Raw genomic sequence first — 18866 nt, forward strand, 5'->3', positions numbered from 1 at the left:
TCACACATCACGGTAAGATAAAGAGGAACCAAAGGAATGAGTGGGAATTGGAGCGAAAATTCCCCGGCCCACGTCAACATTCTGAGGGAAAGTTTTGCCTGAGATCAATTGTACAGCAGTACTCTAAATTTAAAAGCTTTAACTTGTTGCAAAGGTTTATGGTCATCTGTCTCGAATGTCTTACACCAGAGTGCCTCGACGAATTCTTGATCTTCTCATGACTTGGAAATATACTACTGCATGTGACATTGCAGTCAATGGGAATCTGGCCGGTGTCTCTGAGGCACGTGTTCTAGGTGGAATTAAGTTCATGACTTGGGTACATCGGAAAGGGATCTTCCGGAAAGTGTAAGAAGACGACCTGACACAAAATGATCCAGACAACTATGAACTGTATTCTCCATTACCGAAAATCCAGAAACTCTGAAAACTGCTAACCGTGGTCCTAGGAGGTCATCTTAAAATTGTGTTAATTTCAACACGATTACTAATGCACACTTAAATGAAAGTAACTACTCTCAATCCCCTGGTTCGTCACGGTATATGTTTTCATTCGTTTCATTAACTGAGTCGTCTATTTGCAAAACAGGCCATCTCAAAAAAAAAAAAAAAAAATTGAAATCCACTTTTTGTGCTGAATATATTCTCTGTCAACTTTTACACAAAAGAGCAAAGATTAGCTGCATACTCGACCTCTAACCAGCTTATTTTCTCATCGAAAATTAGAGTTAGGAAAAGATGTTGAGTCTCTATTGAGTAAGCATTTTCGAACTCAGTGGTAAAATGTAGAAGCGGTAAGGTTTTACGAATAACTCATTAATGATAATGAAAATTGAAATGGCGTATGGGTTTTAGTGCCGGGTGTGTCCAAGGACAAGTTCAGCTCGCCAGGTGCAGGTCTTTCGATTTGACTCCCGTAGGCGACCTGCGCGTCGTGATGAGGATGAAATGATGATGAAGACGACACATACACCCAGCCCCAGTGCCAGCGAAATTAACCAATGATGGTTAAAATTCCCGACCCTGCCGGGAATGGAACCCGGGAGGCAGCACGCTAACCATTTGGCCATGGAGCTGGACATTGATTATAATAATAACCTTCCACAAAATAACCCAGAGGATGGGGAAGGTGCATGTGAGCACAGTGTAAACAATGGCATATATGTTTAATTCCACTTAATTTCGTGTAAATACATTGGATTTCACACTGTTTTGATTTATTTTTAGTTAACTTGTAAGGAAAGCATAATTGTACGTTTTCATTTCTTCAGTTTCTTTCGTTTGGTTCATACCCGGACATCTCCAAATTTGAAATTTAAATATTCTAAATAATTACACAATAAAATATTGGTATTCTGTAACATTCATTACAATGGTGTTTATAAGCGATCAATGAAATAAAAATCTAAATCTCGTTGTTTACATTTTACACCTGTTTTCTGTTTCCTGAAAAATTTAACCATTTGGAGATGGTCGGTTTTGTAAATAGACGACTCAATTGCAAGTCGCTAGTATCCATTTAGTGAGTGCTCCCGTCAAGCTCCCTTATACTTATGATGAGATACAACGTCCCTAATGTTTCAGGCATCGAATTCCGTGAGCTGGACTGTTTATCCAATTACGACACCGTTTCCTCTCATAGATTACAACATTTTGGGTATAACACGAAGACCCTTGTTTTATTCTTGATCCTAAGACCTGAATTTCACTTCACTATGCATGACTATTTGTTAGCATTCTTTATCGAGGCTGATTACTGCTGGGTCCTTCTGAGTAAATGGTCTTTTATCGTATGCAGTGCCGTGGATTTACTTCAGTGCATTAATTCAAGTCTTTTTTTGCAGTGTCAATCCTGTCACGTTCGATTAAACCGGGGAAAAAGAAGGAAATTGTGATTAACACACCTGCAATTGATTAAACACCGTATGTACCAGCTGGGATGAGCAAGCCCGAAGGATATTGTCCGCTCAGAATTAGCATATAGATCAATGTTGCTACTGTCACTGAAGTGGTGCCCTAACACAACGAGCAAGCTTCCTCATTATGCAATACTTCCCCTGCATCCGCGAACAATGTAGGTTCTGTTTCGTGCAAACGAAAATGTCACCATTTCGGAACTGTGCGAGCTTACATTTATGAACGAATTTGTGTGGAGAGAAACGGTGAATTTGAGCCTCACGGCTAACAAGGACTGCAACTCGGATTCTATTATTATTATTATTATTATTATTATTATTATTATTATTATTATTATTATTATTATTATTTCCTCTCATCATAGTGTATCCCTCATATTTTTCGCAACACTGAGACCACCACAGATCTTTATAAGTTTTGATCGAGAGTTTCCTGACACCACGCACCTTCAGGGAAAATATCCACCCCAGGATCACCAAAATATGAACCTCAGTCTTTCAGATGTAAATTAATCAGATGCTCCATTGAGCCAATCACGCCCTCAAATAATGATAATAATAATAGGAAGAAGTATTATAATAATTGCATTGTAGAAGAAAGAAGTGCCAAAATGCTGGCACAAAACAGGCAGCAATACGATGTAAATCTGTCATACCAATGGGAGGCATAGGTGGGATTGGCTACAAACGCGGCCAGTGTGTTCTACCGTGGCTTGTTCGAGAAGGAGGTCTCCCGTAAACGGCAGAAAACCGTGAAACGTTGGACAAGAGATTCTTTTATTATGACCCCACTGAAATCAGTATAAAACCAAATCATCGAAGAATTTGGAATCGAAACAATCTTAACAAAATGAACAAAATTACAATGCACGGAATTGAAAAGTGTGTTCCGTGTTATTTTGATTTATTAATGTTTACAAGTTATATTTAATCATCTACATTTATCTTCGTTTCATATTACATGACTATGAATACAAGTAAAACCATGTTTATTTGTGATTACTGAAGGCCGTTTGTTTATTTGTTAAATAAAGAGAAACAGTACGAAATATCAAATAATTTCCTGTGAACGTACGATAATCAAATATTAATGTTACTGACGTATGGTCAATGTAATTTCAGTTATTAAACATGTATCTATTTACACGTGGCTCCCTACTCATGCCTCTTTTCAAAAGAAAATTAAATTATCCCTTATATTTACGTATTCATAATGATATTGAGGTGGAAATAATTTACGCAGTAATGATGAATACACCCACAGATTATCAATAATCCCTTTATGTTAAATCTGCAAAAAGACCTCAACGAAATTGTAAGAATGACAGCAGAAAATGGTATGAAGGTAAATGGCATGAAATGTCAGGTTGTAATGGGGTGAAGGTACCTTACGTGGGATCACTAAGTACAAAGATGTTAACATAGGGAAATATCTTCATTGGGGTAATCGTATTAATGAGGTTGTAAGAAAAGTTTACAAATATCACCGGTGAAGAAACAAAACTTAGTATGTCACAATGATCTTCCCCTCCATTGTGTGATGTAAGACTTATTACACCTCCCAGCCATACATGAATATGCAGTCCATCAGAAAAATGTTCATTGTGTTCATTTGCCTATGGGAAATTGTAAAGGAGAGTTAAATTTAAATACATTATGCTGTATGAGTGCATAAATAGGCCATGCAAACGGATATTTCTACAGTAAGGTACAGTATGGTACACAACGAAAATTATTCTGATGGACTGCATATCCATGTGCGGCTGGGGGGCGTGACTAGTCTTAAGGAAAATAATGGATAGAAAGAACATCGTGAAATACAAGGTTTTATTTCCTTAACGACGGTATCTTCATATGGTTGTGAGGGCATTTAGGGATTGTAGTAAGGACGTAAAGGAGAGGGAGACGTACTGTACAGGTACGGCCGAACTTCCCCCTCACATGCAGAAGAAAATATGATACGTCGGACTGAGTGGCTCAGACGGTCGAGGCGATGGCCTTCTCAACATCAACTTGGCAGGTTCCATCCTGACTCAGTCCTGTGATATTTGAAGGTGTTGGAATACGTATACGTCTGCATCGTGTCGGTAGACTTGCTGGCACGTAAAAGTACTCCTGAGTCACAAAAGTCCGCCAACTTGGCGTCTACGAAAACCTTCAAAAGTAGTTAGTGGGTCGTAAAACCAATACCATTATTATTATTAAGGTATGATATATGGACATGGGCCGAAAATGCGCTCTTTCCATGTTAAACTCATTTTCTATAACTTAACATATTACGTATATAATGGAAAACACAAAGGATCAAAACGTACCACCATACCCAAAGATACTCTTTCTTGTACTCATTTTAAAGCATTGAAATGTGAAATGAAATGTCGTATGGCTTCTAGTGCCGGGAGTGTCCAAGGACATGTTCGGCTTGCCATATGCAGGTGTTTTGATTTCACGCTCATAGGCGATCTGCGCGTCGTGATGACGATGAAATGATGATGAAGACGACACATAAACCCTGCCCCCGTGTCAGCGAAATTAACCAATTATGGTTAAAATTCCCGACCTCGCCGGGAATCGAACCCGGGACTCCTGTGACCAATGGCCAGCACGCTAACCATTTAGCCATGGAGCCGGACTTTCAAGCAAGGATACATGCATATGTAATAAAGCAGGGATACATCAGACCATCTTCAATTCAATGCGATGGCGGATTATAGATTATGAAGAGTGTGTCCTGAACGTTTGTGTGTTCCTTATTGTTGCACCCTGCGTACAGTAAGTCAGTGGCGAGACACCAGTTAGAGTATGGTTCTGGTGTATGAGACCCTTATGATGATTGCTTGATTCGAGACCTGAAAAGCATCCAACGGAAACAGCTCGATTTATTCTGGATGATTTCCGGATGTAAAAGCGTAGTGTTATGAAAATATTACTAAATTTGGGCAGGGAAGACTTGGAAGTAAAGAGACGAGCTGCTTTACTCAGCAATATGTTTCGAACTGCCAGTGGAGAGATTGTATTGAATGCCATTGGCATTGGTAGATGATTAAGCTTGAATGGCGTTTTTAATAATACAAAGTATTATAATATGGAGATTAAGTTGGAATTCAAGAAGAAAAAATGGAGCAAATGCATGGGAAGGAAGATAATGATTTAATTTACCAAGGGAGATGTTCAATAGATTTCCAAGTTTTTTTGAAATCACTGAAGGAAATATTAGGTAGACTATTGATAGGAAATCTATCTCCTGGATTGATTGATTGATTGATTGATTGATTGATTGATTGATTGATTGATTGATTGATTGATTGATTGATTGATTGATTGATTGATTGATTGATTGATTGATTGATTGATTGATTGATTGATTGATTGATTGATTGATTGATTGATTGATTGATTGATTGATTGATTGATTGATTGATTGATTGATTGATTGATTGATTGATTGATTGATTGTAAAATACCATTTTGTTTTTAATTTCACTTACAATATGAACTAACAGCCACTTGTCATGGCTGCCATACTTGCCGTAACCCTCGTGTAATGGCCACCGCCCTTGACAATGGCGTAGGTATTAGACGAACCACTCCCAAGCAAAGTTGCGAGTGACGATGTTCTCATCAGTAAATATGACCAGATAATAATAATAATAATAATAATAATAATAATAATAATAATAATAATAATAATATAATTATTATTATTATTTCCAGAAAAGAAGTAGTAGAAGAAGAAATACCACATAAAAACTAAATTTATGATTGTGCATATTCCATTTTTACTCATGGAGTTGACTCAGTTTCAGGCTGATCCATTCAAGAATATTTATATGAAACAAATGTATTGTTCTTTGATGTTTCTACAAATTGCTATTCTTACGATTGATATAACCACAATACACCAGTGTCCAAAAGTTAAGCAAAAGTTACTAGTAAGCAGGGAAACAGGAAATAGACCGCAGATCGCACGACATATAAACCTATCAACCTTACGTGTTCGCTCTGTATAGGAAAGGAGAGTTCCGTGCTTTGACTAGCAGCGTAACCGCAAGGTAAACACAGCCAGTGCCTGCGCCCCATACTCCCTCAGTCTTGTTTGCTCTGTTATAGTGAGCGAAGTGTAGCCTCGTTGTGAACGTGACAACATAATGGCCCAACGACGCCATTTAGACCCCGTTTTGCAGGGTAGAATACTCGGCCGCCCGGAAGCAGGCCAGACACAGACCGAAGTCGCCGTATCCTTGGATGTGCCACAAAGTGTCATTTCCAGGCTTTGGAGACGTTTTCGAGACACAGGAGATGTTAGTCGTAGGCCCAGGTCGACCAAGGGTAACCACCCCACAGCAGGACCGATATCTGGCCTTACCCGCCCAACGAAATCGGAGTGCACCTGCAAGACAATTGTCGGCGGAGCTTGGAGCCCTCTCAAAGGTTGCCGTTTCCCGGCAAACTGTGTATCGGAGGCTCAGAACAGCAGGGCTGTTTGCCCGACGTCCAGCGGTGTGCGTCCGGCTCACTCTAGCACAGAGACGGGCCCGTTTACTGTGGCGCCGTCAAAATCGAAACTGGACCATGAATGAATGGAGGCACGTGCTCTACACAGATGAACCCTGCTTCAGTTTGCAGAACGATTCCCGTCGTACATTAATCTGGAGAGAACCGGGTAGCCGATACAATCACAGGAACATCGTGGAACGGGACCAGTATGGTGGTGGTGGCGTCGTCATGGTGTGGGTTGGCACCAAGTTGAATGGCCGTACGTACCTGCACATATTCATAGGTGGTCCGAGGTGACTGTTAACGCTCGGAGATACGGGGATGAGGTAATGAGACCACATGTTCGACTCTTCAGGGATGCGGTTGGTCCAGACTTCCTCTTAATGGACGATAATGCCCGACCGCACCGTACTGCTCTGGTGGATGAATTTCTGACTGGGGAAGACATTCATCGCATGGACTGGTCAGCGAGGTCTGCGGATCTGAATCCTATAGAATATGCCTGGGATGTATTAGGGAGGCGAATTGCATCCCGTCAGCCTCAACCAAGGACCCTCCAAGACCGTCGCATTGCCCCTTCGGAGGAATTGGATCGAGTGCCACAAGAGTTCTTGGACCATCTGATAGAGAGCATGCCACGTCACTGCAAAGCATGTGTGGCCGTAAGGGGTAACCATACACTCTATTGACAGCATATTTTGTTGTGGAAGACATTGCCAAGTTTTGTTAGTTTTTGTCAAAGGTGTACGTTAACTATCAGAACCTTTCTGACAGTGATTTTTGGGGTGACATATGGTGTGTGATTCAGCTTCCGTTTGTTCAGCAATCCGTCTGACATTCCTATCAGGCCGTATGGCCTCGTTTAGTGGTTATGCTTAACTTTTATACACAAGTGTATATAAGGAAACTAGATAAAGTATTTCTTTTCCCTATCATTTTCAGAGTACCCGAGATGTGCGTTTGAGAGGTTCCATATTAATATATATTTTTTTAATTTCTTGGCCTTGTTGCAGGGAGGAAAGTACTGTCCGAGCATGTACCGAGAAGTGTATTACAAAGGTGAGTACACAGAAAGTTAAAATGTAAAATGTAACAATACACCGTACAATAGTAATAAAATTATATCACGCTGTCTAATTTGTGTTTATTTTTCCATTTAATAATTAGTTCTCCTTCCATACATTTATGGGGTAGCTAAGTGCAACACACCTACAGTACCGATATTTATTTCTTTATCCACTCTGTATCTTCTCTGTTCAACATCTCTAGGAATTTTTTTGATCTTGACCATCATAGAGCTATCTTGCACGAAATTTCACCGGTATTCACTTCCCTATTCTTTATTTCCATTCTAGAGGCAGTCCTTAACTAACACTTCTCCTCTATTCTGACACGGTGTAATGATATGGGAATTCAACTCCTTGAACGGAAGAAATTATTTGGAGGCCATTTATCTTAATATCATGTTTATATTTTACAATGCAAATTAGTATACACTCATGCTCAGAAATTAAGGATAATGCTGATACACGGTGAAACAACACTATGGTGGGCGGTTTGCGGTTTTAAGTCACCTCGGGGTATGACCATGTGGTGCATTTGACCTGCAGTCGTCGCACGGTGGCGCTGGCAGCAGTCCAAATACGCAAAGGTGTGTTGGTGCATGTCAGAGTACGGTGCAGCGAGTAAGTGTGCAGATGTTTTCAGACGTGCTAATGGTGACTGTGTGGTGAAAATGGCTCAACGAACATATATTGATGACGTTATGAAGGGTAGAATAATAGGGCGACTGGAGGATGGTCAAACACAGCAGGTCGTAGCACGGACCCTCCGTGTTCCACAAAGTGTGATCTCAAGATTATGACAACGATTCCAGCAGACAGGAAACGTGTTCAGGCGCTACAGTACGGGACGTCTGCAATGCCCGCTGGCGGTCACGGAGTACTGCAGGTAGCCTTGCTAGGGACCTTGCCATAGCCACTGGAACACTTGTCTCCAGACACACAGTGTACAGACGACTGAACAGACATGGTTTATTCACCCGGAGACCTGCAAGGTGCATTCCACTGACCCCTGTTCACAGGAGAGCCGGTAAAGCCTGATGTCAAGAACACAGTATATGGTCATGGGAACAGTGGTCCCAGGTTATGTTCCAGGACGAGGTCTACGTATAGTCTGAACAGTGATTCTCGCCGGGTTCTCATCTGGCGTGAACCGGGAACCAGATACCAACCGCGTAATGTCCTTGAAAGGGACCTGTATGGAGGTAGTGGCTTGATGGTGTGGGGTGGGATTATGATTGGTGCACGTACACTCCTGCATATCTTTGACAGAGGAACTGTAACAGGTCAGGTGTATCGGGACGTCATTTTGCATCAGTATGTCCGCCTTTTCAGGGGTGCAGGGGGTCCCACCTTCCTCCTGATGAATAATAACGCACGGCCCCACCGAGCTGCTATCGTGGAGGAGTACCGTGAAACAGAAGATATCCGGCGAATGGAGTGGCCTGCCTGTTCTCCAGACCTAAACCCCATTGAGCACGTCTTGGATGCTCTCGGTCGACGTGTCGCTGCACGTCTTCAAACCCATAGGACACTTCAGGAGCTCCGACAGGCAGTGGTGCAAGAATGGAAGGCTATACCCCAGCAGCTGCTCGACCACCTGATCCAGAGTATGCCAAACCGTTGTGCGGCCTGTGTACGTGTGTATGGTGATCATATCCCATATTGATGTCGGTGAACATGCGCAGAAAACAGTGGTGTTTTGTAGCACATGTGTTTTGGGACGGTTTTCTCAACTTAATCACCAATACCGTGGACTTACAGATATTTTTCGTTTGTGTTCACTATGTGCCTGTGCTATTAGCGCCAGTTTTGTGTAGTGCCACGTTGTGTGCCACCACAATATGCAATTATCCATAATTTATGAGCATGAGTGTATTAATTTATTGATGTCTTAGAAACCATGGCTTTTATTTTAAATATTATCCATTATTTCAAAAACCATGCTATTTGTCGTAGAAACCGAAATTCATGTGTTGGAAATATAGTGTATTATATTTTATATAGTAAGAATTACATCTTAAACAGTTCCGTTTTATCGTAAATTTATCGACATGTATCTCAAATAGCGTGGTGCCTTTCACAGTGGATGACCATTCAGCCCAGACGCGTTTTTGGCGAGACTATGTCCTCTGGTATGGGCTAAAACAAATTAGTTACTTTCATGGATCAGTCTCGTCTATGGCTGTGACAATGTGAAACCGACGGAGGTACGTTCGATGCTAGTAGTACCAATCCTTATATCGTCCGTCCCATTGATGAATGGTGCGTTACTGTTAGAGTTTGTTCGTGTGTGCATGTCAGTGGCTTTGCAGAATGACTGCTGGTTCATTGAGGAAAGCAACAGGAAACTAGTTTACTCCTTATTTCCTTAGCACGCCTCGTCAAAGAGATCTAGGCTGTATATGACGATTCACGGCGAAACAGTTGAGGATATAACCAGCCTCCGCACTGAGTACTAAACAAACAAAAAACATTTGCTTTGTCTTAATATCGTATAGACCAGGACCTCTCAAGGTGCATGCGCCGTGCAGTGCACGGGCGCAAGGTGCAGGAGACGACTTCACTAGGCTGACCAGTGTGCAAACCCCCACTCCACTTCCCCTACACCTGTCTCACCCGTTCGGCCTGTCTTCGCCTTCTCCACCTTCCCCGCTGATCTTCCCCTCACTGCGAAATGTTTATGTGCGGTGAGCGGTGACACTGTTGTATGGGACAATTTAACCGGTGTTAAAACACTCTTCTTTCAATTTGGTTTGAGCAGACAGTTTATCTTCTCTAGCTCTTCTTTTCCTTTATCTTTGCAATGATACCAGTTATGCCTGCAACAAGAGGCCGGCCGACAGCAATTTGAGAGCCTTCTTTGAATTACAATCAGAAATAGGCCTATTCGCACGCAATCTAGTTTTCTTAGAAGTCAAAGCAGGAAAAAATACCTTTCAAATATGCATGTGGAACCAAACAGAAATAAATAATCTTAGCTGCTTCTCATTGCAGCTTAGGAAATTCTTCCTTCGAAAAATTCTCGTAGGATTTGAGCAAAGCCTTTGTATTGGAAAATAGATATTTTTGGTTAACTTATCACATAATTATTGTCCCACGGATTAAGCATTTGGCTTTATCGTCACGACTGACAAAGAAATACGAAAGTTCCCATTTTGATTGAAGTGGACTTTCGCAAGTCTTTGCTTTCTTTGAAACAGGTTGCTCCATTATTATGTTGTCTTACGCGTATCTATTTCACTGATAAACAAGCCGTCGTCGCTCTCAGCGCACTACACCATCCGAGTCAAGCCGAGTTGAGTCGAGTCGGAACGATGCACAGTGCACGGAGTCTCTGCTCCTCGATATGCACGCGTGAGATTTTGTGCATTTGAGAGGCCCTGGTATATACTGTAGGCCTGCAACATAGGCCGGGTGTTATTCTTTTATTTCGTTGATATAATAGATGCTGTGCATGTTATCTAAACATTGCGCATTGTCTTTCAAAGATATTTGTCTTAAATGTCGTAGCGAGTATCTTTATACTAAAAAATGTGTGTTTTTAAATATCATGCCATTTAAAATGTGTTGATTCATTCTTTAAATGACATGGCCTTTCTTAATTTTTGTGCTTTAACTTGAAAATCACGACGTTTATCTACCTTAAGTATTGTGGCCCATATCATAAGAGACCACGCTTTTTATCTCAAACTTCGGGCGTATTCCTATAAAACTATGCATGTATGCTAAATATAGCAATTCTTGTCTTGAATGCCATGATTCTTAAATATAGTGACTCTTGTCATAACAGATGTGCCTTGCATCTTAATACCGTGCGTTGGTTGTACGTTATGGTGACTATTCATTTAATTTTATTATGTTGTTGATATAATGAAAACAATTAGTATCTCAAAACATGTTCCTTTATTTTAAAAATAAATTTACTTGTCTTACCTAGCTACATACCTACACCATATAACTTCTCCCCTAACTGCCTTAAATCTACTACAGTGGTACCATTGTTTCGTATGTAAGATTTTGGTTAGGAACTTACACCCAGTTGTCGATATGAAGCAAATTAAGAAATTCTCACCTTTCGACTCTGGGTAACTTTGTCCAGAAGAGGAGGGGAGGAGAGCAAATAAACCATCGTGGTATTTGCTCAGAGACATCTCTGGCTCAGAGCGGGCTTCCTAATAGTACTTGGAGTTGGTATGTAGAAGGTAAAATAGCCTATTTTACAAACGAAATGTGCAAATTGTCGATGTTCAGAGTCACCTATTCATAAACTGTGTTTATTTTCACTATAATGTCACTTATATGTGTTATCCAGTGTACTTATGAACAAGGCAGGATCATAAACTTTTTAATCGGTTGACGCGTTCACTCGCAATGGCGGCGCTCTGAATTGTTCTGAGTGCGCGTCATCAACCACTCAAAGCACGAGGCTCCCGCATCATCGCTCGAAATGTATCATTATACCATTTAGCAGAGATCTTGAATTACCGCTATCAAAATATCCAATGTGTCACTCATGGTTTGTGTACAGCCAATTTCTAATACATAGCCTATTGCCACATGGGGTAGAGACTATTAGGTAGTGAACATAAAAGACAAAGACACCTCTGTACAGGCCATGATGGCCCTTGGAGGAGTGGAAGGTAAAGGCTTCCACCATTGTTAACCGCGGCACGTGATGGGGTAGAGTGGTAAGCTCTACGCCCGGCCGCCTTTGTCCCCAGGAATGAACGTGGTACTCATTTTTGGTGGAGGCTGAGTGAACCTCAGGGCCATATGCACCTCCGGAAGTGGAAATCTCGTTTCTTAAATTTTACGACTTCCTGACGGGGATTCGAACCCGCGTTCCTCCAGGCGAACTGAGCACGCCTTTACCGCCTCGGCCAGGCAGTCCCTTGTGAACATAAAAGCCTGCAGAAAATGTATGGTGAGGTATTTGCACGAAATAGCTTGCTCTGTAGATCTATCGATGAGCTTTACCAACTATTCAGAGGTGCTAGTTTAGGGTAATTCATAAAGCTAAGCAGTCTCATATGTGGGCTAACCATGTTAAGAGAATGGATTAAATCGATCCTACACAGAATACACTATTTAATGAACCAGGGAGGTGATGTCTTTTAATAGGATGACTGAGGTTATTTTGGGAAAAGAGTGTTGAAAGGTATGCGGAAAACTCTAGTTGCAAAAATTGGTGGAGGACTGCCCCTTACTGAGATGAAAAATGAAAACCTACAACCTGTTTTCCAGTCTTGACCGGGTCAGGGATGTAATGAATGAAGCATATATAGGCTGTTATTACAATGGGGTCGCCACTCCCAAGGTGATTTATTAATGAGTGATAAATGTTATGAAATGATAATGGAGAGTGTTGCTGGAATGAAAGATGACAGGGAAAACCGGAATACCCGAAGAAAAACCTGTCCCGCCTCCGCTTTGTCCAGCACAAATCTCACTTGGAGTGACCGGGATTTGAACCACGGTATCCAGCGGTGGGAGGCCGACGCGCTGCCGTCTGAGCCATGAAGGCTCCCTTACTGAGCTCTCTGGTGAAAATTCTTGAAGGAGGCTGAGGTACACTGTAAATCAGTTCACGGCGGTGGTTGTGAATATTCAAGAAACGAGTGCACAGTATTTCGTCGTTGCCGGGACAAAACCTCCTATGTGATAATATTTTGGAGATATACTGACCCGCAGCACATACATTATGAAGAGCGAGAATGTCTTGACGGTATGCACACAATATTACACTACACCTTAGATGACAAAACCATACCGGCCAAAGTTCAAAGCTAATATATTTCACATAGGAGGTTTTTTCCCGGCAGCGAAGATTTACTGGATCCCATCTGGAAAGTTAATAGTAACTGATATAGTAATCACATAATTACACAGTGTAGTAATCACAAAGAAGTTTATAGTAGCGTAACAATTACAAATAAAAAAGTTCACGACAACTCTTTATAAAGACCACAGTTTACTGTTCAACATAACAGTTACCTTCAAAGGAGATCTATTTCTATCGAAGACCGAAATAGTGATTTAATCAACACTCTTATTTTAATGCTTTAAAAGACAGATCTATCAGACTGGCCATATCAAAGATCGAAAATAAATAATTTAGTTTATTCCTTACTTCAGCTTCTAAATTCAGGAAGACTGCACGTATGTGGCCATATAGTTTTGTATAGATTGAGAAATCTGTTACGAACTGGCTTACAACCACGCAAACTCACTGAGTGTCACATTTGGTGCGTAACTCTAAATGAGGAACTTCTATAGAAAATTGTTTTTTACCGTATAAATTACATTACGGTATAAAACACAGGTTTAACATAATGTTAAGAAGGAATATCAGAATTCTCAATTACTAGTTTCCATTCAAAGGTGGAAATGACCTAAAGTATTTAATATGGTTCCTTTTCAAAATTAAGGACAAAATATAGTTTGTAAATGAATGGGTTAATGCTACCACGATTTAAAGTTTACTGTAGTGTAACACATACCTTTGTTTTTAAACATAATAATACGATTTCATTTACGGCGAGGAGGACCCTTTACAGATAGGCTACATTCCTTGCATTTTGTTTAGACAAATTCCTGTAAGTAGCCTTATATTCTTTATCCAGGATTATTTTGTTATCTTTCGATACCTAAACAGTTCAATTTTATTAACTTAGGATCAAAAATGGAAGTGCTTTGTCTATAAAATTAACATTAAGTTATAAAACACATATTTAACATAATGTTATAATGGAATATCACTTTAAATATTGAAAAATACTTTTCATTCAAAGGAGGAAATTACCTGTATCATTTTGTTATGTATAGTAAAGTTTAATATGGTACTAAATTAATGTTGCATAAAAATAATATGAAATGTCTCAGTTTTAATGAATAAAAAGACTCACTTGTTATAATGTTGGGATACAATGGTGGATCAATATATTTACGATTACGACAGCTTTATACATTTCACAATTTATAGACACACACACTGAAGCATGAAATTACGAAATCACATAAATAAAGCAATATAGCCAAATTGCGCCAACGGCCGTAGCCGTGTTGAAACACCGGATCCCGTGAGATCTCCGAAGTTAAGCAACATTGGGCGTGGTCAGGAGTTAGATGGGTTGCCACGCGCTGTTGGTGGGGGGTAAGGGAATGGAGGAGCGGAAAGGAACTGGCCACCCTACCGCACGTAAACTCCGGCTCAGGAGCACCTCTGCGGAGGTTCGGACCTGCCTTCGGGCAGAACAACCCTTTAGCCAAATTGCTGAAGATAAACCAGTCTTCTCTGGAACAAATCCCCATTTTCTGACTTTTAGTTTCGCTACAAATGCAAGAACATCAAACAGTAAAATAATATTTAGTTGTTTCTTCATTCAAAGTGAGTTTAACATAAGTTATCATCTATTCAACTAATACACACCTACTTTCGACTAACGACACACATTCCTCAGTTTCTTTCCTCTTAAAGTCAGAATTATTCCAAATCATTCAATCTCTTTGTCATTAACTAAATACAGTATATACTGTGAAATATTGTTCTTCCAAAGGCTATACGAGTAGTTCTGGAAAACCACAGAAAAGCTGTATCTGTATAAAAAGATCATCAGATGTTAAATTATTCCTTTTATACTTCCTACTAAAATGGAAATGATCTAGTGGCACTTTATAGCAACGGATTGCACTGTAATATTTCAGGACTATTTCAGAACGTTCGAAGAAGTCATAAAAATATGGCAAAGACCTAAATTCAATTCCTTACATGCTTATGACCTTACACGTACACTTCAATTGGAGTAGGACTTGTTCGTTTCGGAGGTTCTTAATCATAATGTATGTCATGTAAGTGATAGTTGTGCACCAGATTATTGGAATACTTAGTTTCTTTTGCAAAAAATATTTCTGTTGGTCGTATTTCCTCCCGCACTAGTCCAGCTAGCACATTCATCACTTACAACCAAATAAACTGTTTTTCTCTTCCATCATATTTGTAACCTCACAATTTATCCTAAATGAATAAGTTACTTAATAATTGTCTGTAACGCATCATAAACGTACTTATAGTTAACAAAACGACACTAAAAATCATGCTTCTATCCCATCTTCAGTAATCAATGGATTACATTTTATTTAATACTTTATGCTGGTGATTTAACGTCGCACTAACACATCGAAGGTTTCAGTGACGCAACGATGGGAAAGTGATAAGAATGGGAAGGTACCTGTCATGACCTTAATTAAGGTGCTGCCCCAGCATTTACCTGGTGTGAAAATGGCAAACCACAGAAAACGATCTTCAGACTGCCGTTTGTGAGATTCCATCCCATCATTTCCCGAATGCAGGCTAACAGCTAGGCGACCCTAAGTACACGTTCAACTCGTTCTGTACTTTTAAGTAATAATAATAATAATAATAATAATAATAATAATAATAATAATAATAATAATAATAATAATAATAATAATGTACCTAGGTTGTTACGGCCAATTTCTTGAAGGTATCCCTACGCTGCTTTTCAATAATGCTTAAATGTAGAAAAGGGACTCTTAAGCTGAAAGTTCAGCATACTGGCCTAGGATTCAAAGGGCCCCGGTTCAATTCCCACACGGTTCGAAGATGTTAACTGCGTACGTTCAATTCATCTGGCTCGCGAACTACGCTCATGTTCATAAAAACCAGAATACATTGAAAGTCTAGAGATAGTAAGTTCATATTCACAAGACGGTGCCTTAGTATGTTCTGAAGAAATTATTAGCATTTGAACCATGTCGGCCTTCAGATTCAAGGTCCACATCGATATCTCGGCATTTTGCTTCGCTGCAGACAGTGGGAGAGGCATTACATTTATTGTATTCTCACACGACATACAGCGCCAATTCGAAGACTTGTGGTGTGGGATGCTATTGGGTACAACCACAAATCACAGTTGGTGCGTGTCCAAGGCACTGTGACCAGTTTGACCTACATGTATGACATGCGGCGAACCGTAGCCATACCCTTCATGCACGATACCCCAGACGCCATACTTCAGCAGGAAAATCTGCGACCACATGTTGCTGCACGAAAGCGTGCCTTCTTGTCGCAGGATGTCAGACTGTTGCCCTGGCCCGCCCGATCACCGGACTTGTCGTCAATCAAAAATGTATGGGATATGGTGAAACGACGGGTGCGGCGCTGTGACCCAATGCCAACCACCAAAGATGAACTGTTGAACCAGGTGAATGCAGTATGAAGGCTATACCCCAGGACGCCATTCGCGCCTGATACCCGTTGATGCCATCACGCATAGAACAAGTTATCTGTTTTCATGGAGGACCAAGTGACTATTAGGCAACAGGACACATGCTGAACATACGTGATTGAAGTGCTAATCCTTTCTGAAGAAGATATTAATGAACATATCCTTTGAATATGAACTTCCTATCTCTAGTCCTTCAAGATGTTCTGTTTTTATGAACATGAGTGTATTTGTGTTCGTCTTTAAACACACCCCTTCATCAACATACAACACACCACACTAGCATCCATCACAGACGCATGAAGTAGTGAACAAATTACTCCACATAGTGTGGGAGGCAGAAAGGGCACCCGGTCTTAGAAGTGGGCCATATCTAACCAAATGCAAACCCCAATTAATTGGGAAAAGATCAGTAAAACGAAGAGGAGAAGATGGATTGCAAAAACCCTTAATGCGTTTTCCTGAGGATGATTAGTAAGCGGGATATTGATAGCAAATTCATAAATATTTTTAATAGTACTAAACTAATCAATGGCATGGGAGTTCACGATGTCACGAGGTCAAAGATGTATGTTCATAATCTAGCGAGTAAGTTTTGAAGTGGTGGTAGCATTTTAACATGCCATATCTCTCACCATTTGATAGCACAAGATTAGACATTACAATCTGGATGTGTTGACGTACACGTTTGTTGTTAACGGAGCAGCACAACGTTGAAGTAGACAGTCATGAACATGTCTTGTAGATATGTGTACCGCTTAGTTTGGATTAAGATGGGATGAATCATAACATGTGCACTTGGCTCTTTCGTATTTAATATAATATATTTTATTTTAGCTGTTATAAATTAACTTCCTGTGCGTATTGTAAATTATGTTGACCCAGTGGGAATTTAAACATACTTATTGTTAACAAATCGACACCATAAGCATGCTTTAAACCAATCTACAGTCCTCACCAGATTACTTTTATATAATAATAATAATAATAATAATAATAATAATAATAATAATAATAATAATAATAATAATAATATTGTACCTTGTCTCTAATATGTGCTTTTCTCTTTTCAGCTAATACCTGGAAGCAGCATTGAAGGCACACCAATGTGTTAGCTTGCGATGAACGATTAGAGAAGATGCTACACAGCGATTTCTCAAGATATCCCAGAAGATGTAAGGAGTAAGTGAAGAGGTCTATCAGTGTAATATTATTGCGCCAACACATATCAGGGAGCTGGACTGTGAACCTACATATAGACACGAGTGACATAAGTGTGTCGATCTTCCACAATTTGCTGTATCCATGAATACTGGCTGCTGTAAAACAAAGCTTCATAGACTACAGCAGGAGTTAGGACAATCGTTCACTCTTCATTTTCCTTTGATTACGAAAATATTAGTTTATCAAAGTGATATTTTGTTTAGCTAATTGTATGTTACGAATCATTAGTACCCTTAAACCACATCTGATTTACAGTGAATCACCGTTATTCAGAAAAATATGTTTAATTTACTAAATTAATATTTTACTAATATTAATAATTCACTTTGACTTGTTAAGACTAAGATGATTATGATTTTACCATTGTGTTATAAATGGCTATTAAGTGTCAACTCTGTGAGGTTAAGTATTGCTCTTGAGCTGTGAGGCATTAATCAGGGAAATGGGCCTATGCTATAACGTACTGATGTGTGCACTTTCCATCAGTATCACTATTAACTGGCGTTCAAATTCCATTAGAGACTCGAGAAAAATTTTAAGTTTTTGAACATCTACAGTTAAATGAATGCCTGCTTCTATTAGATGAAAAATAATTATAAAATATAACAGATACTGAGAGAGTTAAATATTCCTTGCGAAGTGAAATAATGATTACAAAGAAAAACATATCATATTTTACAAGAAACCTTGTAGATAAATAACGTGTTGTGTTGTTGCTTTGGATAATAATAAATAAAAGATGTATATATTGACTTGTAATGAAGACAGTTACTTTAGTTGAAAAATAGTCAACTTTCTCGTGCGTTCATTTTCATTTTGAAACAGAATTTTTCTATTTTTTATTCATTATAAGGTTAAAAATTACAATAACATTACTGGTCTAGTTTCTTCGGAAATTGGAAGGGCTTTATACGAGGCTT

General features: G+C 39.8%; 1 protein-coding gene across 1 annotated transcript in view; it reads left to right on the forward strand.

The window, feature by feature from the left end:
• Nucleotides 1–18599, forward strand: part of LOC136857547 (carbonic anhydrase-related protein 10) — a 679439-nt gene extending 660840 nt beyond the window's left edge. The window contains exons 8-9 of the mRNA XM_068225096.1: nt 7427–7472; nt 17796–18599. Of these exons, the coding sequence (XP_068081197.1) occupies nt 7427–7472; nt 17796–17818 (69 nt within the window). The 3' untranslated portion in view covers nt 17819–18599. The remainder of the gene's footprint in view (nt 1–7426; nt 7473–17795) is intronic.
• Nucleotides 18600–18866: the final 267 nt, after the last annotated feature.

This window comes from Anabrus simplex, chromosome 1 (assembly GCF_040414725.1).
Source record: "Anabrus simplex isolate iqAnaSimp1 chromosome 1, ASM4041472v1, whole genome shotgun sequence".
Lineage (NCBI taxonomy): Eukaryota > Metazoa > Arthropoda > Insecta > Orthoptera > Tettigoniidae > Anabrus > Anabrus simplex.